The following is a 22,587-nucleotide window of genomic DNA, read 5'->3' as shown; positions in this document are numbered from 1 at the left end:
CCTTGAGTGGCTTCTCAACTCCTCTGAGCCTCCGTTGGCTTCTCTGGGGAATGGGGGTGAAAGGGCCCAGCCCTGGCTGGTGGCTAGAAGTCCTCTCAGGCCCGACTCCCTTGGGTACCCTCTGCACTCCTCCTCTTGCACTGTGCCCAGTAGGCTCTCCATATGCGGCTCCCCGTTCCTGCACCCTCCCAGCCAAGGGTACCAGGCAGCGCTGTCTTGTGACTGCCTTGCCTCCTTGCTAGGGCCTGTGATTTGGCTCTGACCTTCCTTCAACCTTGCACCCTTTTGCCCCTACCTGCCTCCTTTCACCTCCTCTGTGCCAGGCCCTGGGCTGGGCATGGGGGACACCCTGGTGACTGGGGCCTGACATAGCGCCCTGTCTGGGGTGACAACCTCACGGAGGACCAACGATGTTCTTGCTCCAGGTTGTGGGCACACAGGTTCTTGTCCCAGGATGTGTAAGGGGCACAGGAGGGGCTTGCTGGGAGCTTCTCACTGGGCTCTGCACCGTCTGGGGTCCCAACCCTATGCCCTACACAGTCTAGGGATCCAAAGAAAGAAGCACCAGCCCTTGCCCAGGGAAGCCCACCCTCCTGGGGGTGGTGGGCTGGGCAAGGTGAATGCAGGGGTACCTCTCTGACCCAGGACAGACGTAGAACCAGGTGACTTGTGTCCCAGCTAGGCCTGACTCCTCAGGGCAGGGAGGCAGTTGGCCCAAATTCTGTGAGCAGTGCCTGGGGCAGGGTCTGCCTGGAGGGAACAGTGGGTGAGAATGGGTCTTAAGGTGGAGATCTGGGTTACAGTCCTAGTTCTGCTTCTTGTTACGTCCATGACCCTGGGTAAGTTAATGTCTTAGAGCCTTAGTTTCTCTGAGTGTAGTGGGAATAGTCAAAGCCCTGACACCCTAAGCTGTCGGGAAGATGCAATGACAGTGTGTACTTGAGGCTCTTGGCACACGGCCTAGCACTGAGTCAGTGTTCGGTACATGTACTGTTATTAGGTAATCAAGGCATGCTTGCTGATTTTGTGAATTGTTGTGGTTGGGACATGTGTCAGAGACACAGGAGGAGAGGGCCCTGCCTGAACTCTGGGCAGTCTACCTTCTACTCTGAATCTGCTTCTTCACAGCTGTGTGACTAGGCACAAATTGCTTAACCTCTCTGTGCCTCAGTTGTCCCATCTGAAAACAGGGATAATAAGAGCATCTCCAATAAGATTTGATGCCCTAAGAGCTTCAAGTAGAGCCTGGCCTAGACTGTCCCCTTCAGATGAATGGTTTTAGGTGTATTTAAGGGGCAGCAGGGTAAGCAGCTCTGGTGGTTCAGTGCCTAAGGCATCTGACAGCTAATCAGAAGGTTGGCAGTTCAAACCTACCAGCTGCTCTGCTGAAGGAAGATGGGGCAATCTAGGCAATCTACTTCTGTGGAGATTTACTGCCTCAGAAGCCCAATGGGGGTCGCTGTGAGTCGGAATCAACTCAATGGTGATGAACTTGGCTTTGGTTTGAGGGTAGAGAGGGGGAGGGGTCTACTTATAGCTCTCCTCTGGGCTGTCTGTGTGACTTCTGGCAAGTCTTTCCCATTTCTGGGCCTCAGTCTTCCCAAGGGGCTGGGCTTGCTCAAAGAGCCCTTCAGTTTTGACAATGTGGGGGGTGGTGTCTCTGAATCTCACACCTGGGACATTCACTACGGGAGACAGAGCTGAGGGCTGTCTGGGACAGGATACTGGGTCCCAAAAAGCCCTGCTTGCTTTTGCCATGCTGGAGGCCCCTGACCACATTCATGCATTCAGAAGCATTTATTGAGCACCACTGTGTGCCAGGCCTGGTGCTTAACAGTCCATGGAGGGAACACACTGCCTGGACAGTGCCCTGCTGCTGCCCTCCCAGCAGAAGGGACAAGAGACTAGGAGGAGAGACTGCTTCCCCATCCTTGGGGGAATCAGGGATGGTTTCATGGAAGAAGGAGGAGGAGACATTTGAGATGGGCCTCAAAGAACAACAGGATTCTGTAGGTGGCAGTAAGGGAAAGAGAGTCTTACAAGGCCATTTGGAAGCCAAATCTTAGCTTCTTTACTGCCAGGAGATGATGGCTTGTGGTAACAGGTAGACATGAGGTGTGTGTGTGTGTGTGTGTGTGTGTACCTACTGCTGTGAGTGCAAAGGAAGCAGGAGCTTTAGGCTTGCGGGTTGTGGGCTGTAGTGGGAGCCACAGAAGCCTTCTGGGAGGGCAGTGGTGGTTGGAGCTGGGTTCTGGGAGATGGATCCGAGAACCTTGAATTGGACCTGCTACAGATGAGGCCATCATCACCGTCCAGGCTGAAGTGGCACTGGGCTGGCCTGGGCTGGTGGCACTGGGTAGAGAGAGAGAAGAAGAGATGGTTGGGAGGTTTTTGGGCTTCCTGGCATGGGTGAAGATGAGAGTTAAGGATGGCGTGAGACTGGGACAAGGAGGACGTGAGAGCTCCAAACCCCAAAGTCAATGGGGAGAGATTTGGGGTGGGTGGCTTTCACTGGGCCCGGGGAACCCATCCATTTGGGGTGGGTGGCTTTCACTGGGCTTGGGGAACCCATCCAGGATCCCACAGGCCATTGGGAGCAAAGTCAACTCAGGGGAGATGGTGAGCTGGAGAAAGGCCTGTGGGAGGCAGGGATGGGAGCCAGTCCCATCGGAGAGGGAGAAGGAAAGGGAGGACACAGAGGAAGGAGGAGGCAGGAGGAGTTGGGATGCGAGGGAGGCAGGAGGGACCACAAAGCCTGAAGCCTGGTGTCCAGAGTCTTGGCCAGTCTTGGCATCAAAGAGTCCACGAGCTTGAAGGACTGCCCCCTGCTCAGCGCCTCAGAACTGCCTGTTGCACCTCTCTCTGCCCTGTACCTCCACCTCTCTGCTCAGGGCACCATCCCCTTCCCCTGGACGTTGGTGTAGCTGGCCCCCTACCCCACCTCCCCTCTTGCTTCCCGCTTTGCCTTTCCTCCCAGCTGTCCAGTCATCTTCTGAAAATGGCCATTCACTTCCTTCTCTCATTTCTGTCCCCAGACCGGGCCCTGCAGGGGACAGTGGCAGCGACATTTCCCTGCACAAAGTTTCCACTGCAGTAGGTTGTGGCCGAGGTCTTGGCTTGTTCTAAGTGAGCAGGAGTTTCCACAGTGTGGCCAGAAGGCCCCTGAGAACACTCTGTGACAGATACACTGTGTCTCAGTGTCTTAGTCACTGTGCCTCAGATGTCATCATTGGCAACACTTCCACGGTTCAGGCATCTCTGGGAGGTACCTCATCTGAAGCCTCTGCGGGGGAGATAGTGTGGCTCAAGTGGAGGTGGTTAATGGCTGCTAACAGAAAGGCTGGTGGCTTGAATCCACCCCGGAGTGTCTTGGAAGAAAAGCCTGACAATCTACGTCTGTAATATTTGTTGTGGTTGTTACTTGCCATTGGGTCGACTCTGATTCATGGGGACCTCTCTATGTGTCAGAGTAGTCCTGTGCTCTGTAGTGTCCAATGGTTGCCTTTTTGTAAGTAGGTCAGCAGACCTGTCTTCTGAGGTGTGCCTCCAGATAGATTCAAACCTTCAAGCTTTGGTTAGTAGCCCTGTGCCTAACATCTGTACCACTCAGGGACTCCTGGTGAGTGCTAGGTCTTATATGGTCATGCTGTGATCATAGTTCTCTCTGCGGAGCTGTGTATGACCTGCTTCTTCACCGGCCTGACACACGTCAGCCCTGCTAAATGATGCTGAAGTTTAGGATTCATGTTTCAAATACCTCAAACACCCCATCTGTGAACAAGTGTGTGAGCTCAGGATGCCTGAAGCTGCATCTTATTGGAGGGTATGACTGGGCCCTCTGTCCACTCTTTGTTCCCAGGGAGGCAGGGAGGAGGGCCAGGTGGAGCCTCTCCATGCAGGTCCCTGAGCTGGGATAGGACCCAGGTGGCCTGGCCATCATCTGGCACAGCACAGTCCCTTCTTAGTAGGAGAAAGAGGCCAGATCTGCCATCTCCTGTCCACCCCAACCCCCTCAGCCTGGCTCTGTCCTGGAGGGGTGTGGGACTGACTCAGCCGTGAGTCTGAGGGGCACCTCTGCTGCTTCTACTAATCCCCTGGGAAAAGACACCTCCCTTTCTTTCAAGGCCATTGAACTTTCAGAAAAGAGAGATTTGTCTTCCAGAAACTTCCTCTCCTGCTCCCAAAGCCACTCAGAGCAGGTTTAAACTTTGTCCCTGAAACAGCTTTTGGGCTGTTTGAAGCCAAGGCTCCTGTCCACGATGTGGGCTTCTCTGTCTCAGCTCGCATCTCTCTGTCTTCAGACCGTTCCTTCAACTCCCTTCAATGAACTGCGATGGGTGGAGGCAGAGGGATGGCCTAGGTGGCGGCCCCAAATCGTCAGATGGCTTTTCTGGTTGGCTGGATTTAGCTTCACTCATTCATTCATCTACCTGTTCATTCATTCAATTGATTTTTTTTTTTTTAACCTACCATATACCAGGGGAGCTCTGGTGGCATAGTGCTTAAGGCATTTGACTACTAAGCAGAAGGCTGGCAGTTCAAACCCACCAGCCACTCCTTGGAAAGAAGGTTGGGCAATCTACTTCCGTAGTGATACTGCCTCGGAAACCAAGGAGGGGTCGCTAAGAGTGGGATCCGACTCCACAGCAGTGAATTTAGTTTTTGGTTTACATGTACCAGACACTGTTCTAGGCACTGGGTTCCTAGGAATGACCAAAACAGACAAAACCCCCTGCCTTCATTGAACTGATGTGAGAGTGTATTTGTGTATAGTGGGGGGGGGCATAGAGGATAGAGAGCCATCCTCCTTGCTATCAAGTTGATTCCAACTCATAGCAATGCTCCAAGACAGAGTCGAACTGCCCATCAGATTTCCAAGGTTGTAATCTTTTTGGAAGCAGACTGCCACATGTTTCTCCCATGGAGTGACTGGTGAGTTCGAACTGCTGGCCTTTCCTTTTGCAGCCAAATGCTTAACCACTGCACCACCAGGGCTCCTTAGAGAGATAAAGAGGAAAATCAATTAAGTAATTCAATAAATGCTATGATGGAAAATAAGGAGCAACAGTTCTGGCCAGGAAAGCCCTGTCCAGAAATCTGAATGAAGGGAGAGAATGAGCCATGTGCCCATGTGGGCCTGAGGGCCCTGTGGTGGGGAGCAGAGCGGGCACCTGAGAGGGGAGGGTGACTGTGGGGGGTGCTCACCTGTGCTCTCTGCTCCTTCAGGGCCCTCTTCCCCAGCTCCACTCTGTGGCTGTGATGGAAACGCCTCCTCTGACCTGGTGTCTGCCCCTCCTCGTCCTCCTTCTTCCTCTGGCCATACCCCGGCCTTCTGCAGCAGTGAACGGTGAGGACCCTGGCAACCCCACAGCTGTGTCTCCTCTAGGGAACCCCTCCCAAGTCCCCTGCTTCTTGATAGCAGATCCAGAAGCAGAACCAGGAGCCAGGAGAGGAGGGAAGCAGGAACCAGGAATGGCAGGGGCCATGGGACCAAAGATCAGGCATCTGTCCCAACCCTGGGCCCCTCATCCTACCTGTACTACATTCATGTGCATCTACAAGATTCAGGCAGAAGCTGGGTTCTCCTTCTGCCCTACCTGTGGGATTTGCAGGCTCCGGGGCTCAGTTTTCTCCGCTCTGAAATGGGTTTAGTAGTCCCTTCTCTGCTTGCCTGGGTTGCCTCCCTCCAAAGCTGGTAGGCACTGGATGACCAGAGGAAGGGTGGTAGGTGAGCCCTGAGGACTGGGGGCTCCCTGCAGCCGCTCATGACTGTTTCACCCAGCAGACACTTCCACACTCACGTGCTTCTACAACTCAAGAGCCAACATCTCCTGTGTCTGGAGCCAGCATGGGGTCCTGCAGGCCACAGGCTGCCAAGTTCATGCCCAACCCCATAAGCGGTGAGTGTGGTTTGACTGCACAGTGTAATTTTATCATCCTTGGCTTTCAGATTCTTGGAAACCTAAAATCTCAGACTCCAAGAAATCTGCAAGTACAGAATCTTGGAATAGTAGGAATAATAGGACTCTTCACATCACAGATTTGGAACCAGGTCTAGAATCAAGGCATCATGTAAGAGAAAATGGGAGTCAGATATTTAGACCCATCAAACATGGAGAAGGGGGCAGACAGGAGCCAGGCTGCCATGGTGAGGCTGGGAGGTGGACTAGAAAAAGTGGTTTGGGGATGCTGAACCACAAGGCTGCTTTGTCAAGCTGGACTCAATGTTAGAGGCTGTTGGGGAAGAAAGGGCTCTCCCAAGTTTTTGAGTAATCTGGGATTTTGAGAGACCCCTAGGGAGACAGGCCCTACCCCAGAGAAGGGAAAGGGAGGGAACTCCGAGGATGACAAAGTGACCGGATCCAGGTAGGATCCAGGTAAGGGGAGGGTGGAGAGGTTTCAAATAGCTAAGGGATATAAACTTATCTGTCAGTTTGTCGTACTGTGGTGGCTTGGGTGTTGCTGTGAGGCTTGAGGCTGTGCCAGTAGTGTTTCAAACGCCAGTAGAGTTGCACATGGTGCACAGATTTCAATGCAGCTTACAGACTGAGACAGACTAGAAAGAAGGAAGAGGCCATCCACTTCTCAAAGAATTGGCCAGGGAAAACCTTATGAATAGCAAAGAAACACTGTCTGATACATTACTGGGCAACTTTATGAACAGCCCAGAAACACTGTCCGATACAGTGCAGGAAGACGAGCCCCTTAGATTGGAAGGCTGTCAAAGTATGACTGGGAAAGAGCTGCCTCGCCAGAGTAGAGTCAACCTTAATGTTTTGGATAAAGTAAAGCTTTCAGGACCTCCATTTGCTGACATTACATGATTTAATTGAGGAGAAACAGCTATAAACATCCATTAATAACTGGAACATGGAATGTAAGAAGTATGAATCTAGGAAAATTGGTAGTTGTCAAAAGTGAAATGGAACACATAAAGATCAATATCCTAGGCATTAGTGAGCTGAAATGGATGGGTTGTGGCCATTTTGAATCAGACAACCCATGTGATCTACTGTGCTGGGAATGACAGTTTAAAGAGGAATGGCGTGGCATTCATCATCCCAAAGGATGTTGCAAGATTATGCTGAAGTACAGTGCTGTCAGTGAGAAGACAATATCCATATGCCTACAAGGAAGACCCATTAATACTACTATTATTCAAATTTATGCACCAACCACCAAAGCTAAAGATGAGGAAATTGAAGATTTTTATCAACTTCTGCAGTCTGAAATTGACTGAACATGCAATCAAGATGTATTCATTATCACTGGTGACTGGAATGCAAAAGTTGGAAACAAAGAAGGATCACTGGTAGTTGGAAAATTTGGCCTTGGTGACAGAAATAAGGCTGGAGGTCTCATGATAGAATTTTGCAAGACCAACAACTTACTCATTGCAAATACCCTTTTCAACAAGACAAATGGCAGCTATACAAGTGGACTTCGCACACAGGAATGAGACTGACCACTTCTGTGGCAAGAGGCGATGGAAAAGTTCAATATCTTCAGCCAAAACAAGGCCAGGAGCTGATTGTGGAACAGACCATCAACTGCTCATATGCAAGTTCAACTTGGAATTGAAGACAATTAAAACAAGTCCATGAGAGCCAAAATATGAGCTTGAATATATCCCTCCTGAATTTAGAGACCATCTAAAGAATAGATTTGATGCATTGAACACCAGTGACCAAAAATCAGAGGAATTGTGGGATGATATGAAGAACATCATCTATGAAGAAAGCAAGAGGTCACTAAAAATATGAGAAAGAAAAGACCAAAATGGATGTCAGAAGAAAAGCTGAAACTTGCCCTTGAGCGAAGAGTAGCTAAAACAAATGGAAGAAATGACAAGATAACAGAGCTGAGCATAGCAGCTCGAGCAGACAAAGCCAATTACTATAATGAAATGTCCAAAGACCTGAAGTTAGAAAACCAAAAGGGAAGAAAGAACTGAAGCTGAAAGAACTGAGGAAAATATTTAAGCCTCACGTTGCAATATTGAAAGATCCTATGGGCAAAATATTGAATGATGCAGGAAGCATCAAAGGAAGATGGAAGGAATACACAGAATCACTGTACCAAAAAGAACTGGTTGATCTTCATCCATTTCAGGAGGTGGCATATGTTCAAGAACCAATGGTATTGAGGGAAGAGGTCAAAGCTGCACTGAAGGAACTGGCAAAGAACAAGCTTCCAGGAATTGAAGGAATACCCATTGAGATGTTTCAACAAATGGATGCCCCACTGGAGACACTCACTTGGTTATGCCAAGAGATTTGGAAGACAGCTACCTGGCCAACTGACTGGAAGAGATCCGTATTTGTACCCATTCCAAAGAAAGGTGATCCCACAGAATGTGGAAATTGTCAAACAGTATCATTAATATCACACAAGTAAAACCTTACTGAAGATAATTAAAAAAACAGTTACAGCAGTATATTGACAGAGAACTTCCAGAAATGCAAGTTGGTTTCAGAAGAGGACGTGGAATAAGGGATGTCATTGCTGCCAGCACATGGATCTTGGCTGAAAGCAAAGATCACCAGAAAGAAGTTTCCTTGTGTTTTATTGACTATGTGAAAGCATTTGATTGTGTGCATCATAATAAATTATGGATAGCATTGAGAAGAAGAGGAATTCCAGAACACTTAATTGTATTCATGAGGAAGCTGTACCCAGACCAGGAGGCTGTGGTTTGAACAGAACAAGGGGACACTGCATGGTTTAAAATCAAGAGGGGAGTGTGTCTGGGTGTATCCTTTCATCATACTTACTCAATCTACATGCTGAGCAAATAATCCAAGAAGCCTGGCCTACATGAAGAAGAACGTGGCATCAGGATTAACAACCTGCGATATGCTGACAACACAACTTTGCTTGCTGAAAGTGAGGATGACTTGAAGCACTTACTGATGAAGATTAAAGACTACACTCTGCAGTGTGGATTACATTTCAATATAAAGAAAACAAAAATCCTCACAACTGGACCAATAAGCAGCATCATGATAAGATTGAAGTTGTCAAAGACCTCACATTGCTTGGTTCTACAATCGATGTCAATGGGAGTATCAGTCAAGACATCAGATGACGTATAGCCCTGGGCAAATCGGCTGCAAAGGACTCTTTCAAGTACTGAAGAGGAAAGATGTCTCTTGGAGGACTAAAGTGTGTCTGACACAAGCCATGGTATTTCCAATCACCTCATATGCATGTGAGAGTTGGACAATGAATAAGAAAGACCAAAGAAGAGCTGATGCTTTTGAGCTGTGGTGCTGGTGAAGAATGCTGAAAGTACCATGGACTGCTAAAAGGACTAACAGATCTTTCCTGGAGGAAGTGCACCCAAAATGCTCCTTGGAAGCGAGAATGGCCAGACTTCGTCTCACCTACTTTGGTCATGTTGTAAGAAGGGACCATTCCCTGGAGAAGGATGTCATGCTTGGTAAGGTGGAGGGTCATCAAAAGAGGGGAAGGCCCTCAACGATGGATTGACACACTGGCTGGCGCGATGGGCTCAAGTACAGCAAGGATTGCGCAGGACCAGGCAGTGTTTCATTCTGCTGTGCATGGGGTCGCTGAGTCAGAGATGACTTGATTGCACCTAACAACAACTAGGGCAGCTGTGGGAACAAGCCTGGGAGGGAGTTAGTGGAGGGGCCTCTGGGATCCTGCCATCCAGGTGGTAGGTAAGTGGAGGAGTAGGGGAAGGGAGGGTCCCTGAGGTAGAGGTGGGCTCCTCGGGCTTGGGGACTAATTGGATGCAGGTTCAGAAAACAGGAGGGAGAAGGAGGAGGCCAAGATGGCTTTGGCCTCTGCCCTGGCTCCTGGGTGGGTGGTGATTCATGGGCTCCCAAGGCCCATTTAAGGATGGGTCTTCACCCTCAGCCCCATGGGAAGAATTTAGGGGGCTTTACGTGTGGAGGGGCACTTGGTTGGACCTGGCTGCTATGTGAGGAGTGGCCACAGGCCAGGCCAGAATGGTGCAGAATATTGTTGGATGGGTGAGTGAAGTGACACTCTTTACCAGGCTGACACAGAGCCCAGGTCCAAATCAACCTTGCCTCACAAGGACCAAGGCAGCTGCCACCACAGGTCTAAAGAGCAGATAGAGCTGAGAAGGGATGCCTCAGGGCAGCTTTGTGGAGGCCTCCTTCCCTTCTAAGTGGGTTCTTTGATCTTAAAAGGCGGTGGAACGAAACCTGTGATCTGTTCCCCACGAGGTTCCCGGAGTCCTGGGCTTGTAACCTGATCCTCGGGCCTCCAAACGTGAGTAGCTGAGCCGGGGAAAGGGTGGGCATGGGCGAAGAGGTGGTGCCCTCCAGTCCAGGCTGAAATCTCAGGGAGGGCTGGAGGCCAGGGAGGAGCTGGGCTTGGCAAGCCCAACATCCCAAGGCTGTGAGGAGGACTGCCTGGGGTCGATGAGGAGGCAGAGGCCAAAGGCAGCAGTGAGAGGCCAGAACTCAGCCTGGCCTGAGGGCGAGGCATGCTGGGGCCTGAGGCCTGCCTTCCTGTCTTCTGCGCCTTGGAGCCCTGCAACGTCCCTGGACTCTATCCAGTGGGGAGAGTGCCCCATAGAAGTCACAACCACGCCTGACTCTTCCCGAGCTCTTGGTAGACACAGGGCCCTGTGGGGTTAAGCGTGGGGATTCTGCAGCCTGGTAGTCTGGATTTAAGTGCTGGTCCCATCACACCCTAGTTGGGTGATGTTGGGAAACTCCATGCCCTGTTTCCCCACCTGTAAAATGGGAATCAAAATGACACCCGCCTAGAAGTTTTGCTCTGAAGGTCGAAGCACTTAGAATGACTCCCAGAGCAGAGTAAGCTGTCATCAATCAATACTTACAAACCCATAGGTAGGCACCACCATTTTGCCCTCTTACCAGTGTGTAAACTGCCCAAGGCTTGTCCCTGCCCAAGGTTGCACAGCCAGGGAGTGTCAGCACTGGACTTTGAACCCAGGTCTGCTGGACCTTAGCCCATGCCTCTTGTAGGGCACATGGTTGTGTCCACATGGGTGTGAATCATATGACTGAATGTCAAATGCTCCTTGGCAGCGGCAGAACACCCAGACGACATTTTTCCAACCACCATTCGTTGTACAGATTCTCAAGGGGCAGGAGAATGTGAAAATGGGGTCACAGAGTATAGCTGATAAAAGCACAGGCTCTGAAAACAGACTGCTACACAGTCCTTGTGAGCTGTGCAGATGGCCTGGCTTAAATCCTGGCTCCTCCACTTCCAAGCTGTGTGACCTTAGGCAAGTTACTAAGCCTCTCTGTGCTTCTGTTTCTTCAGAAGTAGGATGGTCATGTTGAGAGAATTAAATGAGATAATATATGTAGCATGCTTAGAAGAGTGCCTGGCACAAAGTAAGTGGCTTCATTCAATATATTGTTGGCAGCATCTTCATAATAACACCAATAACAATAATGATGATGATACTACTCTTATCTGGGGCAACCTGGCCCCCGTGGCACTGTAAGAAGGCTGGGACAGGATGCTTGGATGGAGAAGGAGGAGTGACTTTCTGACTGACCAGTTTCAAGAATCCTAATGATCAGGTTCAAGGTTTGCTCGCAGTGGGGTCTCCTGGCAGGTCAGAGAGACGGTGGTCAGAGTCCTAGAGGTGAAACTGCCTTCGGGGCCCTGTAGCACTGACCCTCCAGGGCCACCGTGCTGTGGGCTCCCTCAGTAGCTTCAGTCAGCCACAACGGGCTCAGAGCTACAGTCACTCTGTGAGGCTATGGATGAGGAGGGCCTGGTGGGTTTGAATCTGGCGCCCCCCTACTGACAAACTGTATGACCTTGGAAAAGTCCCTTAACCAACCAAGCCTCAGGTTTCTCACCTGCTGAACGGGGCTGAACTGCTGTGAGAATCCAGTACTAATGGCTAAGTCATCTGAGCAGTTCCTGCACACAGGAGACACTCAACCTCTGCCATTTTCTTCCCAAGAGGGCAGGGTATAGGAAAAGGAGGGGAGGCTGTCATCCTTACTTGGTTCCAGACCTTCATCTTCTTTTGGGGGAGGGAGACTTCTCTTCTTACAAACCTCTTGTGATGGGGAAGTCACTATCTACCAAGGCAGCTCACTTCATTTTAAATTGGAGGTCAGCAAACTATGGCCCTCTGGTTGTTTTTATAAATAAAGTTTTATTGGAACACAGCCACGATCATTCGCTTACATATAGTCATGGCTACTTTCAAGCAACGAGGCCAGAGTCAAATAGCTGGGACAGAGATGATTAGGCCTGCAAAGCCAAATATATTTACTATCTAGCCCTTTACAGAAAAAGTTTGCTGGCCCTGCCTTAGAGGTGGGGCGCATGGAGAGTTCCATCTGCTGCAGCTCTTGTCCTCCCCACCCCCGTTCTCCCTTTGTCTTCATTCCTATGGCCTTCCCGCTCCACGGCAGCCCCTCTCCCGCTGCTGGCAGCGACAGCCCTGCCCTCCTTCCCTTACAGTCTCAGAGACTGACAGCGGTGGACGTTGTCAACATAAGCGTGAGGTGCCGCAAAGGGAAGAGGTGGTGGATAGTGACAAGCCAGGAGTTCAAGCCCTTTGAGAACCGTGAGTGAGGCCCCTGTGGTGGGGCTGGGTGAGGTGGACTCTCCATCCCTGACTTCCTCTCTGGGATCCTCCCTGCTCAGTCTCTCTCCCCATCACTTTCCATACCCACCTCTGACTGGTTCACTGCCCATCGCCCTGGGATGGAATCCCGGCATTCAAGGCTTCTCAGCTTTGGCCTGGCCTCCCTCTCCAACCTCATGTCTTATGCTCCTTCTCTGGCAACCTCTATCTCCACCACAGCCAATAGGCCCACCCATGCCTCTGAGCCTTTGCACACTCTGGTTCCACTGCCTGGAAGGCTCTCCCCACATGCACAAGTCCAACTCACCCTTCAATCTCAGTGAAGGTCACCTCCTCCGGGAGGCCTTCCCAGACTCCCCTGGCCCATTGGACCTCCACTTTCAAGGAGTTTATGTCCAGGTCATCACTGCCTGGTTTGTCTCCCTCACTGGCCTGTGGGCTCTCCGAGGGCAGGGTTTCTGCCATCCCTGTGTCTCCATTCCTAGTACCCAGCGCCAGGCCTGATCCAGGCAACACTCTGGGAAGGTTTGTAGAGTGACTGAGTGCCACCCCCTCCTCAACCCACATGGTGTCTCTATTTTATCTCCACCTCCAAATTCCTTCCCACTCACTGCTCCTCAAACTCCATCACTTTATGTTGGATGACCTCACAGGCCATCTCTAGGAAAAGGGTGGGACAGAGGGCAAGATCTCCTTGGGGTTCAAAGCCTAGCCCTGCCTTGACTGGATATGCGTCTTGGGAAGATCATTTAGTGTGTCCATGCCTCACTTTCCTCATCTGTAAAATGAGGATAATCAAAGCCACACAGGGTCCCTGGGAGGAATCCACAAGCCAAGAGACATAGCCGTTTAGCACACAGTCAATGCTGAATGGACATTTGCTTGTTATTATTTGCATGGCTCTATATGAGTCGGGGCCGACTCGATGGCAAATAACAACAACAACAACAACAACAACATAGAGCTCTGGTAGCATAGTGCCTAAGGCACTTGACTGCTCACCAGAAGGCTGGCAGTTCAAACCCACCAGCCACTCCTCGGAAGGAAGGTGGGGCAATCTAGTGATATTGTTGTTGTTTGTTGTTTTGCCGTCGAGTCGGCCCCGACTCATAGCGACCCCCCTCCTTGGGTTTCTGAGGCAGTATCACCACGGAAGTAGGATTGCCTCGGAAACCCAAGGAGAGGTCGCTATGGGTCAGAACTGACTTGATGGCAGTGAGTTTGGAGTTTCTTTTTTTGGATAGAGTCTCACAATTATGGAAACTTAAATCAATTTAACTTCAGAATCATAAAACTTACAGTTATCAAATTTAAAATAAATGAGATAATGTACGATCCATGTAAAACCCTTAGATCAGTTCCGAGCACAGAGAAGGGCATCTTAATTCTTTCTTTCACGAGCTATTGCGTCGTGTGTCTGCCACAAGCCGAGTAATGTCCCAGGCACCAAGGATGCAGCAGAGGACAATGTCCTGCCCTCAGCGAGCTCACAGTCTGGTGGGGGAGACAACAAATGAATAAAGCAATGAGAATAAATATTTAATATATCAAGTGGTAACAAGTGCTAGAAAGGACATAGGTAAGAGGGTGAAGAGTGGTGGGTTGTCAGGATAGATTCTCCAAATAGGAGGAAGGGAAATGGTGAGCCATGAGGGCCTCTGGAGGAAGGAACAGCAGGTCAGAAGCGGAGGTGGGAGCAGGTATGGGCTTTATTGTGTCAAGGTCATAATCCAGTGTCACCTGCACTTGCTTTTCTGTCCTCTCTCCTGCCTCCAGTTCGCCTGATGGCCCCCGACTCCCTCCAAGTTGTCCATTTAGAGGCTCATAGGTGCAACGTCACCTGGATCCTCCCCCAGTTCTCCCACTACATTGAACGTTATCTGGAATTTGAGGTCCGTACACAGCCCCTGGGCCACAGCTGGGAGGTGAGTAGTGGTGGTCACGGCATCTATTCTGCATCTCAGAGAAGCCCCATCATCCACTGGGCAGGTGACGGGTGATGGAGTCCACCTGTACTGCCTGGCCCTGCCACCCCTCCCTCCACCTGCCCTCTATGACCAAGTGGGTCCAGCTGGAGCAGATTCTGGGCAGGCACAGGGCAAAGAAGCAGGCGACTGCCCACCCATGAGAGTTCAAAATTCCTAGAAGCCACTCTCCCACCATCAAATCCAACCGGGTCCAGGGCTCCACGGGCCCTCGACTCTTAGTCGTCCCTTTATTCATTCCTTTATTTGATCATTCTCTTGCTCAATCAATCACTTATTCATTCATCCAACAAATATTTACTGAGCACCTATTGTGTGCTGGATGCTGGGGAGAGAGTGGTTTCTGCTCTGGGGAAACTGACATGGGGGCAGACAGTAAACTCAGCAACAAGAGAATCTGGGATACTTACTCTAAAGAAAATGATTCCCTGGTCGGTGCAAGCAGAGCCTCATAAGAAAGACCTGGCAATCTGCTTCTGAAAAATCAGTCACGGAAAAACCTATGGAGCACAGGCCTGATACACATGGGGTGGCCAGCAGTCAGAGCTGGCTTGACGGCAACTGGTTTATAAAGAAAATGAAATCGGGTCGTGTCTTTGACAGTGGCTGGGGCAGACTATTTTAGACCTGGGTGACCAGGGCAGGGCTCTGAGGTCTAGATGGAGCTGACCCTGTAGCTCTAGATGGAGGAAAACCTGGGCTGGGTTTTCCGCAGAGGCAGGACGATGCTTGCATGTGTGTGGGGTATTAGGGGGTGGGTAGGGAGGAGGAAGAGGAACACACAAAGAGAGCGATTCCAGAGGGTGGGGTGGTGGGAGGAGGAATCTGGGTTTGGGTATAAGTGATGATGGGTGATGGAAAAGCATCGGAAGTTTTGGGGGACATGAGGTGCTGCACGCTTTCTTAAAGAGTTCCTCTTCCTGTTGTGGGGTCTGAGTGGATGTAGCGAGACCCGCTACCAGGCTGGTGGAGGCTGGAGAGTCTTGGGCCTGGGAGGGGCGGGGAGTGTGGGACAGAGGAGAGAAGGTCCCGAATTGGTCCAGAGGCAGAAGGAGCTGATTAGAGTGTGGCTTTGGATGTGGGGGATGAGTGGGAGGAAGGGGTCCTGGGTGACTTTGGGGTTCCTCACCCCAATGACTGGGTAATCACGGCCCCTTTCAGCAGCTGGGGAGATGCAGAGTATAGAGGGTCTGTCTTATTCAGCCTCCTGGCTCTGCCGTGGGAGGTGGATCAGGTGGGGGGAGCCTGCTGGCTCTGACACCCCTGTCTCTGCCCCAGTCGGCCTCCCTGCTGACCCTCGGGCAGAACCAGCAATGGATTTACCTGGAGACACTGGCTCCAGACACCTCCTATGAGCTTCAGGTGCGGGCCAGGGCCCATCAAGGCAGCAACACGACCTGGAGCCCCTGGAGCCAGCCGCTGGCCTTTAGGACAAGGCCCGAAGGTACTGGTGGGCAACAAGGGTGAGGAGGGAGCTGAGACAGGAGGGGTGACGCCTGGCAAGGGCACGCCTGCAGAGGCTGGCAACAGACTCAGGGACTGTGGCGCCAGGCTAGAGGCGGGGGGATTGGGGGAATATGATGGGATCAGGGTGGGGGTGCTCTCTAACCCCCTCTCTCCACCTCTCCTCCCACCCCCGGCAGCCCCCGGGAAGACCTCGCCCCTTCCTTGGTTGGGCCACATGCTCATAGGCCTCAGTGGTGGATTTGCCTTCATCATCTTAGTCTACCTGCTGGCCAACTGCCGGTACATCGGGCCGTGGTAAGAAAGGCTGCCTCCTGTCCTTCATGCTCCTGCCCAACACGCAGCCACACGCACACGCAGTGCTGAGCACATGCTCCCTCTGCCCACCCCCGAGTCCTCCCCACCTGGCCTTTTCCTGTGCCCTCCCCCCACAAGATGGTCCCCCTTGGTTCACGGAACCAGCCCTAGGAGGGGAGTGGGGAGGTGAAGCCCTGTGGGGATCCTGCCCAGAGCACCCCACTCAAGACCTGAGAGAGAGAGAGAGTGTGTGTGTGCATATGTGTACAGTGCAGGCTGTCTGTGTGTGCTGGGTCCTCATGGGTCTATCTAGGTCAAGGCATTCATTCATTCATTCATTCTGCATTTGCTGAGACCAGCTCAGTGCCCGGTGCAGCACGAGGTGCTGGGACCACGCTAGCCAGCCACCTGCCTATGGTTCCATCCTCAAGGAGCTCTCTGTGCACCGAGCGAAGCAGGTCTTTATGGATTACAAATGTATACACAGATACAATGTGTGCCGTCTGCATCATCTCAGGTCTGTGGAGGCAGCAAGTCAGGGGCTACCGTTCCGCTTAAACTCTTGCCTGGATGGGGACCAGAGAAGTCATCTGCCCTGCCCAAGGTCACACAGCCAGTTAGTGGTGAAGTTGGGGTACAACCCTCCTGCCCCTCCCCCATTCCAGCAACTGCTCAGGACCCTCAGACCTCCTTCCATTAGGTCTTCTTGCCCCCACTACTGGCCCCAGTGGTAGCCCCTCACTGGCTGCCTCTCTCTGACTTCTCTCCTTCTCCTCACCAACCACCCTGTCTCTGACCTCCCTGGCTCCTGTGGTCCCCCGACCCTCTGCCAGCTCCTTACTTGGTGGACACTGGTGGAGAGACTGTTTATCTGCTGAAGGTCCTTGTTCCCAGACGGGGTCATGTGATTGTTCTGCCTGGACAACTGCAGCAGCCTCCTCCCTGGTCTCCCCATCGCCACACTGTCACTTCAGTCCACTCTCCAAACACAGCCCTTCCCTTTTCTTCTCCTGTGTAACACCATTAGGAGCTGCCCACTGTACTCAGAATACATCCCAAACCTTGAGGGTGCCCAGCCATTTAGAACCTTTGTGCAAATCAGAAAATAGTACACTTCCTCCAGGCAGGTTCGTACCAGTGCCAGGGCACTCAGCTAGGCAAGCAAAGCATGGGCTGGAACTCAGCCCCCACTCACCACCCTCAGGCCTGGTGTCCCCGGACAGTGCACGACCTGAACCACCATCCTTGCATCCTGCCTCTCAGGCCTGTGATCTGGCCTCTCTCCGACTTCTCTCCTCCTCAGCACCCAGGCTCTCTCTGACCTCCCTGGCTCCTGTGGTCCCCCTGACCCTCTGCCAGCCTTCTCTCCCATAACACCTGGCTCTTTGTCTCCATGGAATGAGCAGCCATGTTGCCTACTTGGCCCATGTCTGTCCCCCACTGGAATGTTAGCTCCTGGCAAGTAGGCACTTTCCATCTCAGTCATTCTTGGACCCTGCACACAGCATAGTCCGGCCCACAGTGGGCACTCGAAAGGTGGATGAATGTGAGGCTGATGGCAGGACGCCACGGCCCATCCTCCTCCTCACCCTTTCTCCTCCCTTCCCCATTCAGGCTGAAGAAGGCTCTGAAGTGTCACATCCCAGACCCCTCGGAGTTCTTTTCCCAGCTGAGCACAGAGCATGGAGGAGATTTCCAGGTAGGAGTCCAGAGGGGAGGACAGAAGCGAGCAGCTGACTCAGGCAGCCAGGGGAGGGCTGGTGGAGAGAGAGGGGTGGGAGGCGGTGCAAGAGCTGTGACTTTGTACTTTGTGGGAAAATATGCAGAGCAGCAGAGAGCAGCCTCCTGGGGGGGGGGTGTGCGCCCTTTCCCCCAGCTCTGGCACTAGTGCTCTCAGGCTGCCTGGCAAACCCCACTTAAGCCCACTGCCTGGGTTCTAATCCTGGCTCCAGCACCTCCTGGCTGTGTGACCCTGGGCAAGTTATAGAATCTCTCTCTGCCTCAGTTTTCTTACCTAGAAAATGGAGAGAAAAATAAAGTCCATGTGTGTATTTCCCTGAAAAGCTGGCCTGGCATACAATGAGTGCTTAAGGGGTCCTAGCTAGTATGTCATCAGTTTGTTGACTTGATAGTCCCAGTTCTCCCCAGCTCTCTGCCCAGGCAGACCCACTCAGTGGGGTTAATGCTACCCCACTCTTGCCAAAAACCCTAGAGAGCTACCTAAATGATCGCAGATACTAACAGGGCCCCAAGACTAGACTCACCTCTAGTCACAGAACACAGGCTCATTTTAAACTGCCCACCCATACAGTAACACATTTAAAGTGCGGCCATCTCTGCCTTCCCCTCCCCCCAGTACACATCAGCTTCAGGCAGGAAGCTTCATTTGGGAAAGGGATGTGGTGGGCTGTTTCTAGCAGTCGCTTTAGGCTCCCTAGACCTAGTAGGGGATGAAGGGGGTTGGGGAGAGGTCAGGAGCAGTGATGAGGGTCAGGAAGGCCACCCTGGACTGGTGCTGTCATGGGCTGGCTTTGTTCTCCAGTCAGTGTTGACCAGAGTCCCTTCTTGAATTCTTTGGACAACTTCCATGATTGGGGATATCTTACCTACACTTCCCTTGATGCGGGAGAACACATCTCCTTAAAATTCCTCTCTCAGCCCTGGAGGTGGTGAGCTCCCCATCAACAGACATATTCAAGCAAGCCTTGGCTGACTATGAGTCAGTAACTTTGCAGAAGGGATTCCTACATTGAAATTAGTCAGAGACGGGACTAGATATAGCCTGGGGCCTCTTCTGGCTTGAAGTCCTTCTGATTCTATGAGACTGGGATATTTCAGGAGTGTGAGAGGGTCTTTCCTGAGAGCTGTAAATCACTCCCTCTTCTCATGGGGTCATCTCTGCACAAGGGTTATCCAGAGGAAGACCTGGGAAGGCACAGTGTGGCAGGGGTGAGGCTGGCCAAGAGGGACCCTGCTCCCTCCCTGTGGCTGGGCGAGAGCCCCCTCCAAGGCCACAAGGGCTGCTGCCTTGTCCAAAGGATCTGGGAGTGTGTGTGAGTGTGAGCCAAGGGGGACAGGTTTCTCCTCAACCATCTCCGCCCCACCCCGCCCCTTGCTGCAGGGTAGTGTGGAAGAGGCCCAGGTCCAGGAAGCCTTGACCACAGTACTGCCCAAAGAGCTGGCCTCTCTCCTCCCGGCCGCCACGCTCAGAGTTGCTGCCTTGTCCTGCCTTCTGCTGTCTCCACCGGTGCTGTGAACCTGACTGTGCTTTGACCCTCTCTTCCTAGCCTCCTACCCCTTCCTGCCAACCCTAGTTTGCCCTTCTTGCCTCTCTTTAGGCCCTTTCTCCTATAACACAAAATCCTTGTTTCTGGAGGTTATTTAAAGAGCCGGGGGTGGAGGGTGTTACTGAGTGGTTGTGCATGCACATGTGTACATGTGTGTGACCAAGCACATGTGTATGCATGTGTGTATACATGTATATGTGTCTGCATGCACATGTGTCTAGCAGTGATGCATTCCCACGAACTCACCCTGGGGATGGAGAACGAGGGTGTCTCTCTGCTGACCCATAATTCATTAGCAATGTGCTGACTGGGCCTTCAGGTCCTGCATGGGGCACTGGGCTGCAGGGGGACCCCATCAGGCCTAGGCCCTGTGCTCAGGGGGCCACAGTCTAGCTAATGAGGGCTCCCAGGACAAAGGACTCTAATTCACCTGCCAGAAGCCCCCCTCCCCAGCACCCCAGCATCTACTGTCCTCCAACTCCTCTGTCATGTCACCTGCATTTGACTCTGGGACAAGTATTTCTATTTTCTCACTTGATGGCTCCCCACTGGCTGGCAGATAACAGGGAGGAGCTGGGAAAGGGACGGTTAACTGTTGTGAATACTGAGGCTCAGAGAGGTGCGGTGACCTGCCCAGGGTCACACAGCCAGGGAGTGCCAGAGCGGGGGCTGGATGCAGATCTCCTTACTCCTGGCCAGGGCCCTCTGGCCTCCCAAGAACCAAGAAGGGCTCCAGTGGGTGCTTCCCCCTCTCTGTGGGAAGAGTGTGGGAGGCAGAGAGACAAATATGGGGGCCATCAACTCCCAAAGCTCCCTGCAGAGGGAGGAGGAAGATCACACTGTGGTCCAGCCGTCCCACTGGGTGCTGTGTGGTCGAGGCCAGGGCATGTCCCTCTCTGGCATTAGTTAAGTTAGGATCTGAACAGGGTGCTCCTAGAGCCCTTCCAGCTCTGACAATTCACACACTCCCTCTACGCCCCACCAGGGGCTGAGGAGTCTGTCCTCTGATCTGTTCCCAGCGCCTAGAACAGAGCCAGGCTAGCAGCTGTTGTCAGCGGCTGTGGGGTTGATTCCCACCCATAGCAACCCGACATGTGCAGAGTAGAACTGCTTCAGAGGGTTTCCAAGGCTGTCAGCTTTCAGAAGCAGGGTGCCAGGCTTGTCTTCTGAAGCATCTCTGGGTGTGTTCAAACTGTCAACCTTTCAGCTAGTAATTGAGCGCTTACCACGGCCCAGGGACTCACAGTTGGTCCTCAATAAACAGCCACTCATTGCCCTGGACACCTACTGTGAGCTGGGAAGGTCTGTGCTGAGGCCTTGAATAGACACACTTCCTGGGCTGACAGTGCAAGTGTTCCCCAAGCCAGCAGTGGCGGGGATTGTGGTGGTGGGGTGGGGATGGTGAGAAGGTGTGTGTTGGGGGAGGGTTGTTACTGTGAGGCTGGTGGGAGTGGGAGGGTGGGAGCAGGCACCCAGCTCACCCCCTTCTCTCCCGGCAGAAGTGGCTCTCCTCGCCTTTCCCCTCATCCTCCTTCAGCCCCAGCGGTCCAGCGCCCGAGATCTCCCCTCTGGAGGTGCTGGAGAGGGACACCAAGGCCACACAGCTGCTCCTGCAGTCACAGGACAAAGCGCCCGCGCCCTCACCCAGCAGCCACTCCCACACCAGCTGCTTCACCAACCAGGGCTATTTCTTCTTCCACCTCCCGGACGCCCTGGAGATCGAGTCCTGCCAGGTGTACTTCACCTATGACCCCTGTGCTGAGGAGCCCAGTGAGAGCAGGCCTGGGGCGTCCATGGAGTCTCCCCTGCCGGCCCTGCCATCTCTGTCAGGGGAGAACGATGCCTACTGTACCTTTCCCCCCGGGGAAGACCTGCTGCTCTTCTCCCCTAATCTTGCTGGCCCGGGCCCCAAAAACACTGCTCTTGGGGGCAGTGGGGCTGGGGAGGAGAGGCTGCCCTCCTCCCCTCAGGGGGGAGTTACTAGAGACTCAGACTCCAGACCTCTGGGGCCTCCTGCCCCAGGAGCACCCAACCCAGTGGCTGTCCAATCGTTCTTGGAGCAGACTCTGAGAGAAGCTGGAGAGGAAGTTCCTGGCCCTGGCCCGGGTCCTGGGGAGGGGGCCAGTTCCCCCTGGGCCACCCTTCCCAGGCAGGGTCAGGCCAGGGCCCTCACTCCCTGCCTGGCCCCAAACACTGATGCCTATGTGTCCCTCCAAGAGCTCCAGGACCAGGACCCAGCTCACTTGGCATAGACGACCCTCACCCAGCTCCACACACTCAGTCTGCCCTCTTCCTAAACTCAGCTGATGCTCCCCAGCCAGGAACTGGGAGGAGGTCCCCTTTGACCCTGCACCTCCTTGTCAATCATGGAGTCCCATGGGTTTTGCCTCTGAAGTATCCCTTCTCTCAAGCCCCTCCTCTCTGGCCATGTGGCTGCTTGCTGACATCAGTCCTCATGGCTCTCCAGGGGTCATCACTGGCCTCCTCACTGGCTTCCTGGCCCAGTCTTGCCCCCTCCCCCTTGCCCTCCACAAGGAAGCCAGAGTGCTCTGTTCAAAACACAAATATGGCCACACTCCTCTCCTAAGACCCAGCATGGCTCCCTGCTGACCTCAGCATCAGAGCCACACTCCACAACCTGGCTTGCCCCTCCACATCGTATTCGACATTCCCTTCTGGAACCTCACAAGGGTCCTACTGGATGAACCACTGGTGGCTGCCGGTTCTCCCACACCATTGACACTGTTCCCTGTGCCTGCAGTACCCTCACCTCTCTTTTCTATGTGACGGTCTTCCCTTATCCTTCAAGGGTCAGTCTGCTTCCCCTGGAGAAAAGCACTGCCTTCCTTGATATGCCACCAAAGTTTCTAGATTCAGGGCTGCAGGGCAACTGGACAAAGTGGCTCTGCCATTTCCCCTTTGAGATCTCTTGTGACCTCTGAACCTTTCACTGTTGTTGGTACCT

At 52.7% G+C, this 22,587-nt stretch overlaps 1 protein-coding gene across 1 annotated transcript; it reads left to right on the top strand.

Annotated features, from left to right (window-relative positions):
- Window positions 1-5,259: 5,259 nt before the first annotated feature.
- On the top strand, window positions 5,260-21,874 carry IL2RB (interleukin 2 receptor subunit beta). Its single transcript, XM_007941745.1, has 9 exons — window positions 5,260-5,347; window positions 5,786-5,900; window positions 10,185-10,266; window positions 12,463-12,568; window positions 14,366-14,514; window positions 15,853-16,018; window positions 16,218-16,335; window positions 17,950-18,034; window positions 21,122-21,874. Exons 1-9 carry the CDS (start codon window positions 5,260-5,262, stop codon window positions 21,872-21,874), a joined length of 1,662 nt encoding a protein of 553 aa, XP_007939936.1.
- The last annotated feature ends 713 nt before the right edge of the window (window positions 21,875-22,587 follow it).

This window comes from Orycteropus afer, unplaced genomic scaffold (genome assembly GCF_000298275.1).
Source record: "Orycteropus afer afer isolate SDZICR_OR568_19922 unplaced genomic scaffold, OryAfe1.0 scaffold00083, whole genome shotgun sequence".
In the NCBI taxonomy this organism is placed as follows: domain Eukaryota; kingdom Metazoa; phylum Chordata; class Mammalia; order Tubulidentata; family Orycteropodidae; genus Orycteropus; species Orycteropus afer.
This window is presented reverse-complemented; position numbering and strand designations above follow the sequence as displayed.